The 23,009-nt window shown below is 42.5% G+C and overlaps 2 protein-coding genes across 2 annotated transcripts in view; both read left to right on the top strand.

Moving 5' to 3' along the window:
* spire2 (spire-type actin nucleation factor 2) overlaps nucleotides 1–14,552 on the top strand; it is a 60,135-nt gene extending 45,583 nt beyond the window's left edge. The window contains exons 9-15 of the mRNA XM_026172629.1: nucleotides 695–917; nucleotides 6,086–6,213; nucleotides 6,904–7,041; nucleotides 7,129–7,196; nucleotides 8,152–8,179; nucleotides 9,893–9,990; nucleotides 13,336–14,552. Coding sequence (XP_026028414.1) covers nucleotides 695–917; nucleotides 6,086–6,213; nucleotides 6,904–7,041; nucleotides 7,129–7,196; nucleotides 8,152–8,179; nucleotides 9,893–9,990; nucleotides 13,336–13,648 — 996 coding nt within the window. The 3' untranslated portion in view covers nucleotides 13,649–14,552. The remainder of the gene's footprint in view (nucleotides 1–694; nucleotides 918–6,085; nucleotides 6,214–6,903; nucleotides 7,042–7,128; nucleotides 7,197–8,151; nucleotides 8,180–9,892; nucleotides 9,991–13,335) is intronic.
* A 5,856-nt stretch (nucleotides 14,553–20,408) lies between these two features.
* Nucleotides 20,409–23,009, top strand: part of sntb2 (syntrophin, beta 2) — a 33,753-nt gene continuing 31,152 nt past the window's right edge. The window contains exon 1 of the mRNA XM_026172630.1: nucleotides 20,409–21,431. Within this exon, the coding sequence (XP_026028415.1) occupies nucleotides 20,702–21,431 (730 nt within the window). The 5' untranslated portion in view covers nucleotides 20,409–20,701. The remainder of the gene's footprint in view (nucleotides 21,432–23,009) is intronic.

Here is a 23,009-nt window from a genome sequence, read left to right on the forward strand (position 1 = left end):
TTCACTTCCTCCATTTTCACTCAAAAGCTAAATGTCACACTGAACTGATAAAATGCAGGAGAATAAAAAGGGATCCTCCTGCTTAAAAAAAAAACAAAGAAAGAAAAAGAAGGTCATTTCAGGTGGAATTGCTACTGAGGAGTCTCCCATATTCCCATACAATATCCATCTGAGCTTAACGAATTGGTGAAGTAAACCAGTACTAAGTTAATAACCCGCCCTTGTGGTGCGTCTATAAAACTTCGCAGACTGTATATTGCTTGGACCCAAATGGGGTCCTGACCTTTAGGTTGAGAAGCTTTGAGGAAGACTAAAAGCTTCATAATTAAATTGAATGTTTGAAGGTTTTCGGAGTGAATCTGCTGTTCCTCCGTGTCAGCTGCTTCCTTTTTGGCGTTTTCCAGCCACATATCAAATTCAGTTTCCTAAAAACAGCAAATAACATATTAGTTAGCTTAGTTTTGCAAGGTACTGGATTTATTCTGTCCTGGGAACACACAGGATCCTGCAGGAAGAGCTGGAAAACACTGCTCAGGATAGATGCATCCTAAACTGTGAAGAAAATTGAGAATTAAAGCTGATAGATCATTATTATCTGGTGACTTCTCTTTACTTTCTTCCTGCTCATCTCCCTGGTCCCTCACTTTTCCTCCCCACCCCGAATCTTTCCTCACCCACCACCTTTCCACCAAAGGAGGAGGAGTCTCCAGATAATGGGGAGCTGCGGAGGACTGAGAGCTCCCCGATTCCTCTGAAAAGAGATCGGTCCTTCTCGGAGCACGACCTGGCTGTGCTCCGTGGGGAAATGCTTCCTTCGCTCTCTGAGTCGGCCCAGCTGAGCGGGGTGGTCAAGCTGAGGGTCGACAGGCCTCGATCCAGGACTCTAACCAGCGCCGGTGCTCCTCCTCATCACAGAGGTCAGAATGTCCTCTATGCTAGTACTCAAATGCGTAATTCTTTATGTATCTAGGTGCTCTCTGGGTTTTTTTTTCCAAACTATGTTGGTTACACACTACTCTCTAGAAAAACACTAATTGAAATTAAACTTTAAATGAACAGGTGCGTCTGAGTTGACAGGTACTGAACTGTTACCATATAACGATAGACCCTGACGAGCTGTGCTGTCTCATTCAGAGGACTGAAAAGAAGCTGCAATCAGTTTTCAGTGCAGGACCACAGCTTGTTGTGTATTCAGCCTGCACTGAGCAGTGTGGCAGTGCTTCACAATCACCACCATTCAGAAGTTGTCTGTGAATTAATCCCAGCCAAGCACTGCAGCAGCTCATTTTAGGGGGTTAGAGCTTCCTGTTTGAAATAAAATCACTAGTGATATAAGCTGTTTTAAGAGTCTCCTTGTTATGAAAGTCTTCAGACTCTGATCCAGCCGTGGCTGATGATTCACCTGTCTGCAATGCTAAGTCTCCTCCCATAGGGGGAGACACAGGGCCAGTTTTTGAGCCTTCAAGGAGAAAAAAAAGTGGGATTAAGCAGCAAGTTTCTAAACGTGACAGAGGACAAGTCCTGGGGTCTCATTTATAAAAGAGTGAATTAGTATCCAGATTAAAAGCATACAAAAATCAGATACGTGGATACATTCAGGCAAATGTGTGCACGTGGATCAGCTTTGTATCCCACCCTCTAAACACCTACATTCAACCATAAACACCTCATGACTTTTAATACGTAAAAATGAGGCCGCTGATTGGTTCTTAAAATCACATTGACCTCTGGCACTCACCCACCCACGATATCATGTGATCAAAATCATCATTTGTAAATGTGATTTATTCATGTTTGGTTTAACTGTAAACTTAGCCTACGTTACTCATAATGAGGACGTGCAGTGTAATGATGTGCAAGAACTGCCACTGGCTTTATTTTCAGACTGTGCATATGTGATGTGCTGATGATGAGCCAGGTGAGGATGGCCAGTCTCCACTCGGTCCTGTGGGTCTGTGGGCAGTCACGTCGCCTGCAGAGTTTTGTTACTGAAGCTGAATGGAAAATCTTTGAGTCATTCTAAATCACTCTAAAATACTTTAAAGTTGCGCGATGTTATCTTGCATTTAACCAGTGAAGGTAATTGTTGACTTGAGGTGAAAAGCACTCTGTGTATTGACATGTCAAGCTGCCAGACTTCCCTGAATCCTGCCATCGTTTCACCTGCTGTGAGCTACATGATGTGGAGAGCATGCAGTCCGATCAGCTCCTTTTTTTGTGGGGTCCGTCATTAAGATGGAATATACGATATATCATAGTTTTAGTAGCAAAACATCACCAACTAAACTTCTAGGATTTTGAACTACAACAAGCACTGGTTACCTGGATCTTTTATCTGTTTTCTTATTGGCTAAACACTTAATGTCATCATGTGGGATAGGTGGCTCATCAAAACAGGTTATACTATATGAAATTCTCAAACTGAAAACATTTTTCTGCAGTGAATCATCAGGAAACAGAACGCGTCCAAGGAAGCTGTGTTTGTTTCTGTTACTCTTCGTCACCTGCATAAAATCTGTGCAGTCCTGCTGTTGAAAATGACAACAAATCCCATGATATTGATGCTCGGAAAAAAAGTTCTGACCAAAACCTTAACCGTGACACAAATCTGAAAGAGTTTATCAGCCCTGGAAACTTAATGTGGCTTTGTCTGCTCAATATCTGGCTCACCTCTCTGTATTATAACAATAATACTATATTCAACAATAGGGAACGTGTACACCATACAAGAAATATGAGTAAAGCAGTACAAAATAAGATGTAATATTGCGTAGTTCAGCGGTTAACAAGCACGACAGAGTTTAGCGCATTGCACAGTGTGGTTGAAACCTGAGATATATCAGGCCTGCCTAACGTATCTGTATACACACATTACAGGGAGTGCAGAATTATTAGGCAAATGAGTATTTTGTCCACATCATCCTCTTCATGCATGTTGCCTTACTCCAAGCTGTATAGGCTCGAAAGCCTACTACCAATTAAGCATATTAGGTGATGTGCATCTCTGTAATGAGAAGGGGTGTGGTCTAATGACATCAACACCCTATATCAGGTGTGCATAATTATTAGGCAACGTCCTTTCCTTTGGCAAAATGGGTCAAAAGAAGGACTTGACAGGCTCAGAAAAGTCAAAAATAGTGAGATATCTTGCAGAGGGATGCAGCAGTCTCAAAATTGCAAAGCTTCTGAAGCGTGATCATCGAACAATCAAGCGTTTCATTCAAAATAGTCAACAGGGTCGCAAGAAGCGTGTGGAAAAACCAAGGCGCAAAATAACTGCCCATGAACTGAGAAAAGTCAAGCGTGCAGCTGCCAAGATGCCACTTGCCACCAGTTTGGCCATATTTCAGAGCTGCAACATCACTGGAGTGCCCAAAAGCACAAGGTGTGCAATACTCAGAGACATGGCCAAGGTAAGAAAGGCTGAAAGACGACCACCACTGAACAAGACACACAAGCTGAAACGTCAAGACTGGGCCAAGAAATATCTCAAGACTGGTTTTTCTAAGGTTTTATGGACTGATGTAATGAGAGTGAGTCTTGATGGGCCAGATGGATGGGCCCGTGGCTGGATTGGTAAAGGGCAGAGAGCTCCAGTCCCACTCAGACGCCAGCAAGGTGGAGGTGGAGTACTGGTTTGGGCTGGTATCATCAAAGATGAGCTTGTGGGGCCTTTTCGGGTTGAGGATGGAGTCAAGCTCAACTCCCAGTCCTACTGCCAGTTTCTGGAAGACACCTTCTTCAAGCAGTGGTACAGGAAGAAGTCTGCATCCTTCAAGAAAAACATGATTTTCATGCAGGACAATGCTCCATCACACGCGTCCAAGTACTCCACAGCGTGGCTGGCAAGAAAGGGTATAAAAGAAGAAAAACTAATGACATGGCCACCTTGTTCACCTGATCTGAACCCCATTGAGAACCTGTGGTCCATCATCAAATGTGAGATTTACAAGGAGGGAAAACAGTACACCTCTCTGAACAGTGTCTGGGAGGCTGTGGTTGCTGCTGCACGCAATGTTGATGGTGAACAGATCAAAACACTGACAGAATCCATGGATGGCAGGCTTTTGAGTGTCCTTGCAAAGAAAGGTGGCTATATTGGTCGCCGATTTGTTTTTGTTTTGTTTTTGAATGTCAGAAATGTGTATTTGTGAATGTGGAGATGTTATATTGGTTTCACTGGTAAAAATAATTGAAATGGGTATATATTTGTTTTTTTGTTAAGTTGCCTAATAATTATGCACAGTAATAGTCACCTGCACACACAGATATCCCCCTAAAATAGCTAAAACTAAAAACAAACTAAAAACTACTTCCACAAACATTCAGCTTTGATATTAATGAGTTTTTTGGGTTCATTGAGAACATGGTTGTTGTTCAATAATAAAATTATTCCTCAAAAATACAACTTGCCTAATAATTCTGCACTCCCTGTAATTTATACATGGGCTCTACTGCTGTTGGTCACCGTAGAGTCTGTCCTTCTAAGTCTCTACTTCACATCGTGGGAGGATGTGTGTTGTCTGAAGTTAATATAAATGTATCAGATGGTATCGGATATATTGATAGCTTGTATTCAATTATTAGTTTGGCTTTGATTCACCGCCTCAACATCTGTGTCAGCAGGTTTCAAACGTCTCTGTGCATGGGTCAGATTTGTTGTACTGTACATTCTTACATCAAGTTTGTCTTTATAAAAGACCCCGAGACCCTGGTCTGTAATAGATATGTGAATTCAGAAGGACAAACCAAGCAAAAACCACAAACCTCCCTTGATCACCTTCTATCATTAAAAAAGTTTAAAACTTGGACATTTTTAATGTTTCTTTTAATGTGAATGTACAGACAGTAATAGCTGTCAGTACATTCACAGACATATGAAGAGCCACAAAGAGATATGTGTTGATGAGCCTCCTGATGGCTTCCTCTTCATCACTGTATTTGAATGAAGAATGCCTCCGAACAGACATCAGACCCAACAAACTGAGTGCAGGGGATACTGAAGTCTTTTTTTAAGTTTCCACCTCTTCTGCCTCGAGGCCTGGAAGGAAAGCAGCAGTAAACAGTCATGACAAAACTCAGCATCTACTAATTACCGTTACGGCTACAAAACCAAAACTCTAGGAAGAAATGTTTATTCGATTCCCAACCCTCGGGGTAATGAAATGATTTAATGGTTTGGGAGACATTATGTCACCACTGCTTCCAATCTCCAACCTTGCTGAACCACGTTACCTCACAGAACAGCTGTGTCAGTTCACCGCGCTGCAGCCTTGACTTGGATTCACGTCGGCCGTGGAACGGCTCAGAGATGGATTGTAATCAAATCAAGTGATTGGGTGAAGGAGGGTAGAAGCTAATGGCTTTGAATTGTGTGCTGCATGAAAGCCCCGGGAAGGATGTTATGTGTTTGATAGCCATGATTCGTGCATTAGCAGCCTCGGTGTCCATATCCAGAGGTAATTGTTTGAAAAACGATCCTGACTTTGATCCACTCTGCAAAGCCATCCACAGTGCTTATGTGCCATAAACATTACACTCAGCTGGACAATAGCAGGATTTTTAATTTGCAGTGCACAGCTCTGCCAATAGAGGACTCTCCAGCCTCAAGTGTGCCAGTGAGAGGAGGTAAGCCTATAAGCCGGCTGTCATCGGCAGCTGATCCAAATTATATGTGCTGATCATGTTTACTGGCCTGTTCCAGCCCTCCCATTGCCCTGTTTACTTTCCATTAGAGACAAATTGACACCTTCCATTTGCAGGATCGAAGAGGCACCCAGTTTAAACTGTGTGAGGTCTGCTGTGTTAAGAGCAGACCTCTCACCGTGATCTGAGTTACAGATGTAGCAGCATGGGCCAATCACTCCACTGAAATCAGATTAATAATAGATGACGGCGTTCCAGTCGGATTGACAAACTCTCTGAAGGCCTGAGATCCGAGACGGGCCTGAATGAAAGAGGCTGATGTGTAATTCATGGATTCTTCAGACCGCGACTCGTGGCTTTCTCTCATTCACTTTCTACTGTCCTCAGCTCATCATTCCCTCTCTGTCTCATTCACTTTTCATTCATGTCCACGTGCCAGCCTCCTTCCCGGTTCACGGCTGGGTGCCGCCCTCTCCGGCCCGCCTGTCTCTGAGCTCGGTCGATGAGACTACAGAGGGATCCGAGACCGCGTTTGAGTCCAGAGCTGGAGACGAGCACCAGTGGATGGTGAGATGAAAACACTGGAGGATGGTCCTCGGCTTCATGTGACATCACTGCAGAAATATTCATCCTGTCAAGCCAATTTTATCTGTTACTGAGCTTAGATTGGCGGGGTTATATCTCCATTTTTTTACTGTATAAAGTGCTGCAGTATCGATAATATTGATCTAAATCAACAGCAATGACTTTATTTTGAAAGTTGCCATATTATTTTTCAAATGAAGGCTAATCCTTGCAGAAAAATGCCTGCCCCAAAAAACCTTTGCATGGGTGTGTACTGCTCCCTTCACAGATATGCACAACATGTATCCGTGCAGTAGAAAGGGAAGTTGGAGGCTCAGGTGCGAAACTGTGCAGGAGGACACGAGACTGGCAGATAGTTCAGTTTTGTAAAAGGAGTAGTACATACTGTTGTGTTGAAATGTTACATTTCTGGCAATTTCCTGCAAGGTTTAGTTAATCTTTTGAACACAAGTCTTTCATGTGTATGAAAAGACTTGTGTTCAGGAGCTTAAACTTTTCTTTGACTGTTTCACACAAACAAAACTGCAGATGATAACATTTTGGCTTTGACCTCAGCCGGTTTGTAGTTTTCCTCTGTAATCTCTTATCTATAGCTTTTTCTTTAAAATAAACCGTGGACAGGAGCTCAGAATGATGGGTTTCCTCTCTTTAACTGCTCTCGGTTGTGTTCAGGATGAGTTCAGCCACCCTGTTGAGAGCCTCGCCTTAACCGTGGACGAGGTCATCAACGTGCGGCGAGTACTGGTCAAAGCGGAGATGGAAAAGTTTCTCCAGAGCAAAGAGCTCTACAATAACCTGAAGCGGGGGAAGGTAACAGTGCAGAACTTCTCTCAGTGCAGTGTTTCTTTGTGCTGTTGACACTAACGGGATTCACTGACTGTGAGTGTGTGTTCTCAGGTTTGCTGCTGCTGCAGAGTGAAATTCCCCCTCTTCTCGTGGCCGTCTACCTGCTTACTGTGCAAAAGGTATGAAGGAAGTCTTTCATTCTCTTGTTGATGTTTAAACGTTTGTTCCAAGGTTGCAGCTGAAACATGAGTCTCCACAAATCAATACCCGGGCATATTTACAGTCCATGCGGAAAGTATTCACGGCACTTCACTTGTTCCACATTTTGTCAAATTACGGGCTTATTCCAAAGTGCGATTCATTTTTTACCTCAGAAATCTACTCACAATATCTCATAAAGACAAAGTGAACAAAGTTTGCTGTGATGTATGAAAATAAAAGAACTAAATATAACATGTGCATAAGCATTCAGCCTTTGTGGTACTCAGTTACACGCTTAGCAGACATATATGTGGGCAGTTTCTTCCATTCTGCTTTGCAGAGCCTCTCGTGCTCCATCAGGCTGGATGGGGCACGTCGGTGCGCTGCCATTTTCAGATCTTGCCAACGATGTTCAATTGGCTTCAAGCCTGGGCTCTGACCGGGTCACTCAAGGACATTCACACAGTGGCCCTGAGGCCACTTCTTTGTCTTGGCTGTGTGTTTAGGGTGGTTTTCCTGTCAGAACATGAAGCTTTGTCCCAGCCTGAGGTCCAGAGTGCTCTGGAGCTGCTCATTCTTGCATTCATTTTTCTCTACTCTCCCAGTTCCTGCTTCCTGCCACGATGGACACCACTGTGCTTACTACGACCTTCAGTGCCACTGATTTTTTTCTGTACCCTTCACATTTATGCTCCCACTAATCACTACTGAATTCAAAGGTTTTCATGCAAGAGATTGGAACCAGGGACCGTGCTGTGACTGTGCTGCACCTCCAAATGCTACAATTAGGGATTATTAGAACAAGTAGCATGAGAACAGGTCTTACCGGGGTGGGGGGTTTATAGCCATCAGAGCAGCCTGTTCCCGCTTAAGCAGTAGGAAAGTGTGCAGACATGTGTGCTGTAGTAGTAAAATCTTTTCTTTTTCTCCCAGATCTGTCTGCAGCTCCTGCAGTGCAAAGGTAACTTTCTAACTTTCAAATCTTTTCTTTTGGCTCTGTTTTTATTCAGCTGTGTATGACTTTGTACTCAGCCTTTTTAGCCTCGCTTTTCATGTCATTACTTTTACTGCTGTAGTTTTAAATTTTTCTGTTCATACATGTTATGTCATTTAATACCAGGTCTTTTTAATTAAAGTATATAAAGTTATATAATGTTTTCACATCTGAACTGTCATTCTTACACACTGTGAATTGTTAAGTTAAAAAATATTTCTACAAAAAATGAAAAACAAATTTTATTTTTAACATAAAACAGTGTAATAGATATAGATTTAACCGCTCTCTGCATCACTCTGGTGTGAGGACTCTGGCATCTGGACTCCCTTTAAAGCCGTTCTAGTCAACTTTCTTCTTATTGGCTGCTCCTCATAAACAGAAGGTTTTGGCACGGAGTGGGTGGAGCTTCTGCACTCACAGACAGAGCTGTGTGCAGTGAGTGTCACCATTATATTCATAATAAAATTTGTTGTAATTTTTTTTTCATATAAACACAAAAAGAAAGGCAATGTTAGTTTGGTCGATTACACTCTTGGTTGTATGCTTCTTCTTGGCAAATCTTATGTCTTAAGTCTTAAAACTGTTGGAAACACGATTGTAGGTCGAGTAGCAGAGTAGAGTATGTGCGTTGGACCTATGAGAAACTCGCTAAATCTTCTCTGCCAATGCCAAACTGCTTATTCTGCCATTAGCTCTTGTTTTGAGCTTCTGGAGACCGTCAGATGTCTGACTGACGCCTGATTAGCTTCGTTCAGCATTGAGTTCAGACTCTGCCTACGGCCACTGGATCATCAGAGTGTGGAGTGGACTGATAGAGTAACAGCTTTTAATGGAGGCAGCGCACTGCTGTGGGGTGGTATCTCCCTCACTGGAAATACAAGGCTTGTCATCACTGCAGGCGATCTCAGTTCACAGAGATATCTAGATGAGATTCTGCAACGTCTATGATGTCTGGGACTCTATGCTCTACAGAGCGGGGTTCATCAGAGGCTACCTCTGTTAGGGGAGTGGAGAGGATGAAAAGGCCATTTAAGGGGAAATAAGCAGGCTTTGGTAATGGTATAAGATTTATTGCCAAGAAGCATTGTTACAACAAAGAACTTGCATTTAAAGGGCTACATTTGAATGAGAATAAACATATGAAGTCATTTATGCTTCAGGTTGACCTGTTAAGTAAAGCTATGTGGAGCTTTTACATGTAAAAAGAGAAAGAAAGAGGCTGCTGGAGCTGCTGCAGAAAGGGGTTAAATGACATGTTTTAGTGCTTATTAACGCATTATTTGAGCCTGGTTGTCATTTCTATTGACGTCACTTCTTCTTCTTTTGTTCGTTTGCTGGTTTTGATTTGTTGCCTCAGTCCCAGGCCGTGTTGGATGTGTGGTTCTGTGCTCTGTAGGTTTGGATTTTGTGTGATTTGTGTGCTGTGGTTAATTTGTGTGTGTTGTTTTTTACAGTTGTGGTTCGTTTTTATTGAAATATGTGCATTTGCTTATTGTTGCTCTGTGACTGTACGGCTCGTGGCCTTGATGTTCATGTGTTTTGAATCTCTATTGTCGTAGAGGCTAGAAATACTTGTAATGTGAAAGTCATCTGCAGTGCCTCCCACCACAGGCTCTCTCGGTTCTCTTTCCTCTGCCTGATTGTTTTTCCTCTTGGTCTGCCTCTTCTGTGCTCCAGATGAAGATTCCCTCAAAGAAGATGGCCCACATTCCTGTGTACACTGTGGGCTTTCACAGCACTCCAAAGAGCCATGGACAAAAAAGCCAAGTCTACAAGTGAGTCTGTGTTTGTCTTCAATAGCTGAGTCTGTTTATTGTAGAGAAGATTATAAAGCTGGCTGAAAATAAAACGACAGTTTTCTTCTGAAGTATGCACTGAGGACCAGGAGAAAGATCAAAAGAAATGTGAAAAGCATACCTAACATACCTTCCTTTCCAAATCTAACTGATGAGTTTCCTATGGAGGCTGTGCCTGTTGCAGAGCTCTTAAAAAAGGGGTGCAGTTTGCACCGGCGACAACCACTATCCCCTAAAATCTACATGAGAGGGGGATTTGGGAACGGCTATGATAGCCAAGCAGTAGAGGCCTGGCAGGGGCACACACCGCCTCGATCTCTGCCAGACATGGCCTTTTTTAATTAAAAGCTTCGTTTTTCTAACATCAAACTCTCTAAAATGTCCCTAGATGTCGATCTCACATCTTTGGTGTCTGGCACCTTTCACTGGCAGTGCCCTGATCTGCTCTTTTATTATTTTATTATATATATATATATATTTTTTTTTTTTGGAATGGCAGTTCAGACAGACCCGCTGACAGTCACACCATGTGGGGAGAAGAACCACAGGAACCTCTCAGGAACTTAAAATACTCAAAATAGCAAGTCACTGTTTCTCCTTTGTTAGCACAGAGGCTTATTCTCTTCAAACACTTTTGTGTTTTAGAAAGCAACTAAAATATGTTTGAGTGGTGTGGCTCAAAATAAGCAGGTGTTAAACGTAAAGTTCCTGTTGGAGTGTCTGCTGCTGCAGATGTTTGCAGCTGCTGCAGATGTTTGCAGCTGCTGCAGATGTTTGCAGCTGCTGCAGATGTTTGCAGCTGCTGCAGATGTTTGCAGCTGCTGCAGATGTTTGCAGCTGTCACAGCCTTCCACATCTTTCATTTCAAAAAGTAGCATCAAGATGATTTCAGTAAACAAAAAATAAACCAAAAACTAAAACTGGATGTGAAAAACAAAAATAAAAAATAAAAACTAGACTTAACAAGATCATTCCAGTTTGTTTTATTTTGTTAACTTTGAAAACTGACTAAACTAAAATAAAAAATATACCAAGGAAATGTTTTAGTATCTGTCTGATGATGGATGTGTTAATATAGACTCTGGATGTCTATACATGATTATATATATTATATATATGCTCTTTGTTTTGATTGTGATACCTGCACTGATTTGCCCTCTATACATGTATAATTAAAAAGACTAAAACTAACTGAAACAAGAAAATCTGCTGTGGCAGACAAACTGAACTTAACCCTCTCAGGCTCAAATTAAACTTTGTGTTGCTAATGCACAACCAAGTCCTGCAGTAACATGCAGTCCTTCTGAGTAAAAAAAACTCATAAAATATGTATGTGGGGTAATCAGGTTGTTAGTTTTTAACTGGTGCAAATCGGCAACGCCTGCCTCGAGAGGGTTAAAACAAAAATTCTAAATAAAAACTAATGAGAAAACTATAATAACTCTGGTTGCCATTTTCTGATAACATTAACTTAGAATTGGAACTTCAAGGCTCCCACTCTCCCAGGCAATGCCTGCTGCCCCTCTGCAGGCTTCAGGAAAGAAAGGAAAGAAAGCCCAGATTCAAATGAGGAGCTGGCAGAAGAGAAAAATGTTTTCAGGTTTTGTTTTATTTTTAAATGTGAATAATGCAGTGCTACATAGAATACTAAAGAAGCAGAACAGGTCCTTTTTAACATGTTTACAGCCTTAGTTTAAGCTCGTCAAAGCTGATATGGAAGTTCAAAGGTTTAATCCCTGTAAGGCCTGGACCCTGAAACAATTGCCCCAAAATTCAAATTTTTAAAAAATAAATTAAATATTAATTTAAATATCTGAGGTTTAATTTGTATCATATCTGCTACTTCTGGCATTTTTGTGCAACTTATTGCACAGACAGATACATGGGTCTCAAAAAGCCATGTAGCAAATATGAAACACCTGGCGTAGCTAAGCTAGGTTAAGTACTACCTTCTGAGCTGCACACCTTTTTGTTTCCAAACCTGAGGCCAACCTGACATTTGGACTCCAACACACCAGTTTCCCCACAGTGTTGTCATCCGCTCACTGCTCAGGTTCAATCCCGAGACAGTGGACACCTAGACGGAAAAACAGGTCAAATCTATTTAAGTCTGCCTCTAACTCAAGCCAATGACTGCTAACCTTCTCGAGCCTAAGCAGCACCAGCCTCTGTGCTTACCTCAACCAATCGCAGATTGCCTACTCAATCCAATCACCAACTTCCACCTACCTCCCCCTCTCTCTCTCTCTCTCTTTAGTTATGTAATCAGTGCAGTGCCTCTTCCAGGGCCTCTAAGCAGCCATTATGTAATAATTACCCAGCTGTCATCAAAATCCTCGCTGTTTTTGGCCCTGTGAAGACAGAAGTGGAAGAGAGAGTGGACAGAGAGAGCCAAACAGCGAGCTGACGAGAGAAATGGGCCACTGGCGTGGTGCTGTGCTGAGCCGCTCTCTAACACCTGTCACCAAGACCCGACCATGCGGCTCCGTGCACAGAAACACACAGAGTTTTGTAACAGCGAGTTGTTTTGTTTTGGTTTTTTTCAATCAGAGAAGCTGACCTTAATCTCCTCGTTAGTGACTGTGATGCCCCAGCACTGCTGCATGTCTGTGTTTATATTTCAGCCACTTTGGATAAGCTTGGAAAGATCTAGTGTAGCTCCGTCTTTCCAGATGTTCAGCTGATGTGTCTCTGCTGAGCAGTCATTGTTGTCAGTTTGGTTTTAAAAGTGCTGCCAATAAATAGATAAATAAAAAGAGAAATAAATTAGTGGCTTTTTCTGAAGAAGAAAAACTTAAAGTAGTACTGTAGCTTTTCCACAACATGTGTGGTTTATTAAATATCTAAAAAAGCATTTTATTTTTGTAAGTCATAAGGGAGGGGGGGTCAGCCCTCAGTTTTTTATGGCTTGTGAACTAAAACATTTTTGTTTTGGGGGTGTGAGGGATGGCCCTGAGTGCTTATTGGATGTGCAGTTAAATCAGGGGTGTCCAACTCCAGGCCTCGAGGACCGGTGTCCTGCAGGTTTTAGGTGTCCTTGATCCACCACAGCTGATTTAAATGGCTAAATTACCTCCTCAACATGTCTTGAAGTTCTCCAGAGGCCTGGTAATGAACCAATCATGTGATTCAGGTGTGTTGATCCAGGGTGAGATCTAAAACCTGCAGGACACCGGCCCTCGAGGCCTTGAGTCCGACACCCCTGAGTTAAATTATTGTTAAAGAACCATGTAGTCATTATGGAAATCTCCCTTAATTTTATATTCGGCTTTCTTTGAATGCCTCACGTCTGCTCTAATAAAACTGTTCCACCCTTTTCTGCAGGTCGCTGCGCAGCTTATCCCGCCGCTCAGTGGAGGAGGAGTTCCCCCACCTGTACGCTCACGGCTGCACACTGCGGGACGTCTGTGCTGAATGCACCAAATTCGTCGCCGATGTCATTTCCTCCAGTCGCCGGAGCCTGGACATCCTCAACAATACTCCCAAGAGGGAGGCCAAAGCTGCTGCTGCTGCTGCTGCTGCTGCTCAGAGACCACAGCTGCAACGCCAGTCCCAAGTCGAGGCGTTCCCTCAAGCAAACTCTCACCCTCCACCTTTCCCTCAGCCACAGTGTCTCCCTCCCCACTCCCAACATTAAGAGCAGCTCCACCACGCCGAGACGATCAACAATGCAAGCCAATGAGCAGACTGATGGACACTGTGCACACATTCACAGACAAACTAGGCTTCTAGTGGGTTCATGCACAGCAGTAACGACTCAGCGAGCCATCTGATTGGCTCCAATAAATCGTAATGAGAACACTCGATCCAGTGAGGTGCTTCAAGGTTCTTTAAATATTACTGGGTTGAATGGTTGTGCTATGATATATAAAGCTTAAAAAACAAATTTTCTCGGGCTGTATCTCGAGCCTTTTTAGTAAGAAACTAGAGACTCCAACACACCACCGCCTCACCCGTCACACAGCTGCATTATCTTCCTTATCTTACCCATCACAAATGCACACATGCACAGAGCTCTTGACCTTTTAAGGTTTGAGTGAGTAGCTCTCTCTGTTTCTGCCTTATCAACAGCACTACGACACTCCCCGACGCTCACAGCTGCAGACTGAGGAGAGGGCAGATCGGGAGAGTGCCGGGGGGAGGGGGGTGCTGTAAGAGAGAAGAGAGAGGGTGGAGGTGAGGTTGAAAGCTGCACAGCAGAGAGTCAGCATCTCATTTTAGCACTCTGTGGTTGCCTTGTTTTTTGTTTTGAATGTAACTTAGAGAAACAGAATTGTAAATTTAAAGCTTGTACACGACCCTCAGCGTTTATGTATAATCATCCAAAAAGTTCCCGTTCCAGCTGGATGAGGCTTCGACAGCGGCGACACTGTGAATGTAACGGGGTGAAGCTGCAGGCTGCACCCTTAACTGACGCAGCGTGACGATGCTCATGTGAAACTCCCGCCCCCCCTTCACTCCCCGTGGACGCTTGCAATCTGCTCTGGTTTTGTAAACACTAAGAAAACCTCGGCTGCAATAAAATCTAACGACAAACACGACCAGCTCCGAGTTTTTCTGTTTGACGTGTTCAGTAGACCCGAGCTTCACGAATAAACACAACACGCTGCTTCATAATTCAGGAGTAAAGTGCCTGTTCTTGAGCAGCAGGTGGGTAAAAGACCTTGTTGACGGATCATTTATACTTTAAAAAATTAAAAATTGACACATCTGTGGTTCTAATGCAGTACGTGAAAGGAATAAGCAGGCAGGTAGAGATTATTTCACTACAAGTTAACGGAAGATTCTGAATAAATGAGTGGGACCACAGATACACACTACATTTATGTAATAGAGAGAATACACACACTCTGCTGAGGCGCAGGTACTCAGGACTGCATCACCAGCTTGTAAACGCATCCAAACACACATCGTCAGTGTGAACTAACCCTTTTATGTTCAAGTAGTGCTTTCAAGAAATTTAATTTGAACCCATTTAGTGGACTAAAATTGCTACTCTGAGGAATTAATAAAGATCACAGAAATCGTGTGAGCAACTTCACCGTACTGTCATGTGACCTGAACATGTCCCTGTAAAGCAGTAAACGTCACATGGATGGAGTTACTTTGATAATACTTAAGTATCAATTTATCTAACCGGTCATCCACTTCAATCCATTCACAGTCACATCCACACCATGAGTGTTTTGAGACTGTGGGAAGAAACCAGCGCAGATGCAGGCAGACTGGCTGGCAGATGTGCTCCAAAGTTAAACTCTACAACAAACAAATGCCAGCTACAAAGGAAAGAAAAAAAATAAGGGTTCCATTGTGGCAGGTAGTTTTCCATTTTTTCTCACAGTTTTCTTTCACCTGCTCATGATGCTCAGCTGTTTACAGTACATACATGTAAATGCTGGCCTTAAAGTGCACCAACTCTCAGACTGCAGTGCATTTGTCTGATTATTCTCTCAGAAGTCACGAGGAAAAGCTGGAATTGTGGCAGAAGAATCACTGTTGGGGTAACAGAGGACGGGTGAAGCAGTTTGATGCTGTTTCAATAGGACAATGTGAATAATGTGACACGGCCGTGTGGATCTATGGGACAGAAATGAGGAAACAGCTTGTTTCACGACTTTGACGCTCCAGCTTGGAACATGTAAGGGAAAACAGATGGGCGGCTCTTCCTCAGATGCTGTAGAACAATCACTGCTCTTTACAGATGTGGAAAAACTGACAGAGTCAGCTGAGTTATCCTTCGCTATATTCTAAACAAGCGGGCAAGTGCATGTGAGGTGTACTTCCTGAGGACAGCACAGGCCAGATCCGGTGACTGTCATGCTGTGGGAGGATTGTTCTGGCATGGTTTGGATCCAGCTTTGGGATTGGACAACCTGGGACTTCACCTTCAAACCTTCAGTCCACAGGTGGAGTGTCTCGGGAAAGTTGCAGAGACTCGAAGCTCTAAAAACCTTACCAGAAAACATTTTCTATGTAAGACAAAAGTAAATCCAAAATTCAAATTAACAACTTTAGTATTACTTAAAGACTGGAACCGCTGAACAACCCACCTGCCAACTGCAGAGATCTCACTTGAATAGAATAACATGCCTGAAGGCAGTCGGTGCAGCAGTCCTACAATAAACCCTGCCTTCATGACGGTTATAATGTTGAACCCTTTTTTGAAAGCGAGCGTATTGTTGTTTTATCTACACACAGAAAGATCTATGGAAACATGACTGATGTAGCAGCTGAGCTTCTTTCATTCAAAATTGATGAAGGTAAATCAAGTCACAGATGTGACTCTGCCGGTGGCAAAGAGCACAGACACAAGGGTGGAGAAGTCATGTTGTGACACTGTAGGTCTCACCAACACAAATATTTTTGTATTTACCTACACTTAGTCCAGCCTCTGCTAACAGCTGGGAAACCTCATGTAATTTGTGATTATCTTAATAACCAGGAACATCTGATTACAGTAACCGGATTAGCTGCTGTAAAAGGAAAATGTCTTTAATGTACAAACGTTAAGAATCCTGTCATACTATCACTGATCTCCATCAGGCCAGAGGGTAATAATGAGAACAGTTAAAATAATAATGATGACTTATCATACTGTGATCACAAGTGATGTGGATATGGAACATGAGGAACAAAAGGTTTTTCCTCCACAGCGCATTAAAAATGTCTTTATAATGGAAACTAATGATGCTCTAATGTGGAACCCACTTTGGTTCAGATTACGGATAAAACAGCAGATTATAAATGACAAAAGTAGCTATCAAGATAAAATGATGATCTTACCACAGTCTAATTTTAATAATAATAAACAGAGTGCTTTTTAAAAAATAATTAAATTAATGGATTAATAAAGTATTCTGAATCTGTGGGAACCATAGCCTCAGTTTCCTGTTCTCAGCTGACAGGAGAGGAACCTGGTGTGGTCTTCTGTTTCTGTAGCCATCTCCTATCAAGGTTTGACATGTTGTGTCTTCGGGGATGCTCTTCTGCATACCTTGGTTGTAACAAGTAGTTATTTGACTCACTGTTGCCTTCCTGTGTGGACATTCTCCTCTGACCTCTGGCATCAACGTGAACTGCTGCTCACTGGATATTTTCTCTTTTTTAGACCATTCTCTGTAAACTCCAGAGATGGTGAAGTGGAAAAATCTCTGGCATCAACACCCATGCCACATTCATAGTGAACAGAGAGACATTCCTGTATTTTATTAATCAAATATAAATAAAAACATATATCAGGTTTTGATGCATATTATTTATTGGTGTTGGAGTTTATATAACTTAGCTATATTTTTGCTCCTGTAGTTACGGCTATCTGACTATGTGAGGTAGTACTGGGACTATCAAAGTAGACATTAGGCAGCAGGATCCATTAATAGAGTCACCGCAGTGAGTGAACTTAAGAAGGCTTTGTCCCCACTACTCAGTGGATCCATAATGGCTTTATGGACTCCCCGCCTCTGCCATCATGAATAAATAATCTACAGGTCTACGTGTCCATTGGCTGCGTGTGCCTGTCATCCAGCTCTGAGTTTACTCTGACAAGCCGCATGAGTCCAAGCTGCTTTATGGGGACTAAAAGAGGAAGGTGGGTGATTATACTTTCAGAATAAAAGCGTTCAAGTATGTGGTCCACCTAATGAAGGCTCTGGGTTTCAGGACACCTTTATTATCACGACAAGTTTAAACTGTTTTACAAGTTTTGTCTTCAGTGGCTTATATTTTTTTTATATTTACATAATTCATGCAATTAATTTAAATATTTTTATCTTTCATATTGGCTCCAAATGCTCCCAAACAATAACTGAAAACTGACTTTGGACTTTTCAAAGTGAAAATATTAACTATCTTATATTCTGTACTTCTAGTAAAATTTTGAATTTTTTGTCAGATGTTTCTCTCACATAAACTTAAGCTGTAATTTTGACCTAGTAAGTCAGAAATTAGACTGCAAATGACTGGTAACTAAATTTGGGTTTTAAAAAGTAAAACTTTTTTTAAATTCTTGGTTATTTATTATTTAATTATTTGTCATGAATATTATTAGTGTTAATATTAGTTCATTCAAAATAAAATAAAAATGTAACTTAAAACCAGTTAAAATACAACATATCGACATCCTCAGTCAAAATGTGACTTAAAATCTCACAGTTTTGACATTAAACACCCTGGGTTGTTTTAAAATTGTTTAAAATTCACTTGAAAATCCTGATTTTTTCAATATCAAATAATCCTTTTTTTAATGGCTCTGGCATGTAGTGGTTTACAAATTCGCCTAACAAGTGAAAGATACCTTGTTTGATCTCAGGTAGAGACACAAATCCCTTCAGAGCTCCATCAGGAAGGACAAATCCTTATAACATCTGCCAAATCCAACATGCAGAGCTACCCACTGTGACGACCACCTTGTGAACAACGGAGCAGCCGAAAGTAGTTTTGTAAATAATTTCCAAATTTGCATCTAAAAACACCACAAAACCTCTGGATGAATTTCCTCTGGACTGATGAGACCAAAGTGAACGGTGTACAGTGGAATTTGGAGAAATTGGAGAAAACCAAATTCAGCTTCTAGGCACAAACACCTCCTGCCAAGTATTAAGCAGGGTGATGGAGGAGTGATGATTTGGGCTTATTTTCCAGCCATGGGGGCCTGGGCTCCTACCAGCCACACAGTCGACCATAAACTCAGAGTCAAATGTGAAGCCCAAAGGCCCAACTGGGTCATACGACAGGACAATGACCCCAAACACAGCAGCAAGTATATAACAGGATGACTGGGGGGGGGAAAGGAAAAGAATCAAGGTGTTTCAATGGCCAAGTCCAGACCTCAACCTCAAATTCTATGGTGGGACGTTATGAGAGGTGTGCATAAATAAATGCCCACAAACCTCAATGAAATGAAGCAACACTGTAAAGAAGAGTGGGCTGAAATCTCCCACAACCACGTGACAGACAGAAGTTATACGCAAAGTTATTTCTCCAAGTTATTAATGCTAAAGGTGAATCTATGAACTGTGAACGATGGCGCGTTTTTACAAGCTGCTTCTGACATTGTTTCTGGGGTAAATAAATAATGATATTGTGTAGTAAGTCATGTGTTGATGTTCTCCTGCAGTTGTAAGACCTGGTGAGGATTATTATTATTATTATTATTATTATTATTATTATTATTATTATTATTTAACATTTCCTGATATGCAAAATCTTAAAATTGTCAGTTGGTGTACTTTCTTCTAAATTTGGACTTAATTTGGCGCGTCACTGCAACTCCCCCTGGCTTCTGCTCCGCAGCTGCTGAGTGAGCCCTCATCTGGGACTCTCCTCAGCTCTTTCTGGGACAGTGGCGCGGCTGCCCCTCTGTTGGTCTTCCTTGGTCTCTTGTGTTCTGGGGGCCTCTGGATGTCTGGAGTTTTGATCAGCTCCATACCTGCTTCATGCCCTGGAGGACGGGGCTGTGGCCCCCCCACACCCTCTAGCAGATCATTACATGAAGGAACCTTTTAAAAAACAAAAAACAAGCGCGTCCATGCTCACAGGTGTACACACGGTTGATCACACCCACAAACTACACCCTTTTTGGCTCCTACCTCAAAGCACACTGTGTTCTGTTGATCTTATGTGCTGCACAATAATGTTTAATATTTAGTATTTACTATCATATTCCCATATATCATTGTGATGTTGTTTATTCTATTACTCTTGTTCTCTTCTGCTTGTTTTCTTTTTTCTTTCTCAGCAGGTGACCCAGGTGATTGATATATGCATTTTTTTTCTTTTTTTCTTCTTTTTTTTCTTTTTCTGCTCATTCTGTTGGTTTTTGGTTTTTGCCCTTCTCCCCCGTCCCTCTTCTCAGCTGTTTCTCTTTCCCTCTTTCTTTCTCCCCTTCTTTCCCCCAGTCAAGTCTGTCCCATGTTCAGTAAGTGAAAATAAAATAAACAATAAAAGGTGAATCAAATGGACCATTACGGCAAGGCTGGGATGGTCAATTTGGTAAAGTAAATCCGTTGGGCATCTTTCTTTGCCTTTAGACAAGAATTCTGATGGCAAAAGAGCCAAACGGGACAGGCAAAAAAATAAAAAAAATAAAAAAAAATAAATAAAAATAAAAAAAATAAATTTGGACTTAATATGTAAATCGTTTTGACTTCAATTTGTTATGTTTTCACTTGGGGTCTTAATTGTGTGATTTATTTTTATGTTTTATATATTTTCTTTAAAGAAATATGATGAATTTTAATCTTAATTCCTTGCTTTTTCTTGTGGACTTTTGCCCTTTTTCTTTTATGTCAGTGTTTTTAGTCCATATTTTGAGCCTCGTCTTCTCTTTCTTGGTTTCCTGCACTGGCAGGAGCCGTCTACTCTGACCGCTTTTTTTATTTTGAAAGGGTTGACAGGAAGCTTTCTCGTTTCAGTCGCTCTAACTTCCAGTGGAAGTTGGACATCCTCAGAGCCTGAACTCAACAACAAGCTGGCACATCACAGCCAGTTGTGCTTTTCCTCTTCTCTCTCTGTGTTCTGGGAGTCCTTCTGTCTCCCCCCACCTCTGCCTGCAGTCACGGCGGGAGTGGGTGTGTCAATGCGGGCCCGTGGAGCCTAGTCGCTGCTTGTGCGCGCTCTGAAAAAGAGGAAAAAGTTGATGATGAGTTTAGTGTGAAAGCGGCCCGCCTCGGAGCAGGCTAACCGTCCCGGAATGGCAGTTTGGACCCGAGCAGACAAAAACGGACAGCTGGACCTTCTGCTCCGTGACCGCTGGATCCGAGTGACCGCCGAGCTCACCCGAGAAACGCTCACTTTGACGGCCGACGCGGAGGCAACCGGCCCCGGGACCAATCACTGGGACTACAGCAACTCTTCGGCGGGCCTGCGAAATGGCATGTCAAACGGAAACGACCCGGGAACAAGTCCCGGGAACCCCGGCCGCGGTCATTCCTCGGGTCAGGACCAACTCCAGAACCAGAGCCACGGGGGTCGGGGGCGCAGTGGCAGCCCGGGGCGCGGGGGGGTCAGTCGGGGTCAGTACGACGGCGGTTACAGCATGAACAGCCCTGGAAAGTACCCGAATAACGGCACTAACTCAGACTTCGGGAGCCCCGGCTCCAGCTACGGCAGCCCCGGGTCCAGTTTCGGGTCGAGACCAGGCGACTTCCACGTCAGCCTGGACGGGTCTTCGGAAGCTGTGCGCAAAGTCCGGGTTGTCAAACAGGAGTCTGGCGGGCTGGGGATCAGCATTAAGGGGGGGCGCGAGAACAGGATGCCCATCCTCATCTCAAAGATCTTCCCGGGGCTCGCCGCAGACCAGAGCCGGGCTCTCCGGGTGGGCGACGCGATCCTGTCGGTGAACGGCAACGACCTCCGGGAGGCAACGCACGACCAGGCGGTCCAGGCGCTCAAGAAGGCAGGCAAAGAAGTCACGCTGGAGGGTAAGTTGGCCCACGCGAGAGCGGGGATTTGAAAGGGCCGAGATTAGAGTCCTGTGGTCAGGCTGCACACCTCTATCACATCTCCAGGAACTTTCACAGGTTTCAGTTCAGCTCCGGGTCTTCGTATTCCAGCACGTGTTCGAAAGGTGAGCGCAGTTTCCATACTTGGATTAGTAGCTTCAAACCATTTGTGGAAACACGTCACATGTTGGAGCACGCAAGTAAAAAGAAAACTGCACAAGTCGCCAGTTACACAGCAGGACTGAGTTTTAAAAAAGCACTTCTGGAGTAATACTTTTAATTTAATCTGCACACCACATCGCTCCCTCATGGCACTGCGTGGTGCAGAGTGCCATAAACTCTTTTTGGATCGCTCCACACACGTCCTGTGGGTTTGTAACTTTCACCACACATAATTGTTTGCATAACACATTATAATATAGACATAAACACACACAATCCCAGTTGATCTATGACTAGGAGGCGTGGAGGAGGAGGCTGTGGAGGAGCAGGGCTTAAGTAATATCAACAGAACAGAGAGTCTTTGATTAGTGTAAACAGGAATGTAACCACAGCTGTGGTCACAGTCAGAGTTGGATACATTGTACTCTGTGTCTGAACAGTTGTGGATTACTAAAGGATGAGAAGTCAGAGTAAACACGAGCAGAGATTTGTCTGTGGTTGAAGGTGCTGGTCGGCAGAAAGTGATAAACAGACTTGATCTATATTATTATTGTAATGTATCTGCCTTACAATGTAAACTGGCTTAAGTCGACTGCTGTTGCGATTTAGCGATATAAAAATAAAATTAAAAATAAATCAATATTCTATCTCATATGAATGAAAAAATGCATAAATGTAAAGTCTCACAAAGTGCACACACGTCCTCAAATTGGAACACTGAGGAATTTCTCAGTCTAATTCCTGTTTTCCACATTTAAAATGTGGAAAACAGGAATAAGGCATTTTCTTTCTCATGCCTTGAGAAAGAAAATGACTAAAACACCATCTGCACCTGTACGAACATGTTATCTCTGCACACGTGTCAGTTAGAAAAGAAAAGGCAAGTACTAGAAATAACATTTCGTGCACCTAAAATAAATACGAAGCTATAATGTATAGGTCAATTTTGATAGATTTGGAAAAAGGTAAGTAATGTGATGAATAAAATTATGGCAAAATAAATTAAAGGGTAGAAAAAAATAAACTATGTATACATATATTAAAAATAAATATATATTTGTAGAAGTTTGAATTAAAATATAAAACGTGCGTGGATTTTTGGTTTGTCTTAGAAATTTAAATATTTGCATGTACTGTACTTTGCAAAAGTCTTGAGCCACCGTTCAGTTCTTTGTGTTTTGCTGGGAAAATAGGAAATACATGCAAACATGCACAGTAACACAGTCTATAAGGCTGTGTTATACAATCCTAACAAGCTTGAAAGTCACCATTTTGTGTGACCACCTTTATTTTTCAGCACAGCCTGAACTCTCAGCCAAGCTTTCTTGTAATTTCTTTAAGTAGTCTTCAGGAATAGTTCTCCAGGGGTCTCGAAGGACATTCAAAGTCTTCTTA

The sequence above is a fragment of the Astatotilapia calliptera genome, chromosome 7, assembly GCF_900246225.1.
Source record: "Astatotilapia calliptera chromosome 7, fAstCal1.2, whole genome shotgun sequence".
Taxonomy (NCBI): domain Eukaryota; kingdom Metazoa; phylum Chordata; class Actinopteri; order Cichliformes; family Cichlidae; genus Astatotilapia; species Astatotilapia calliptera.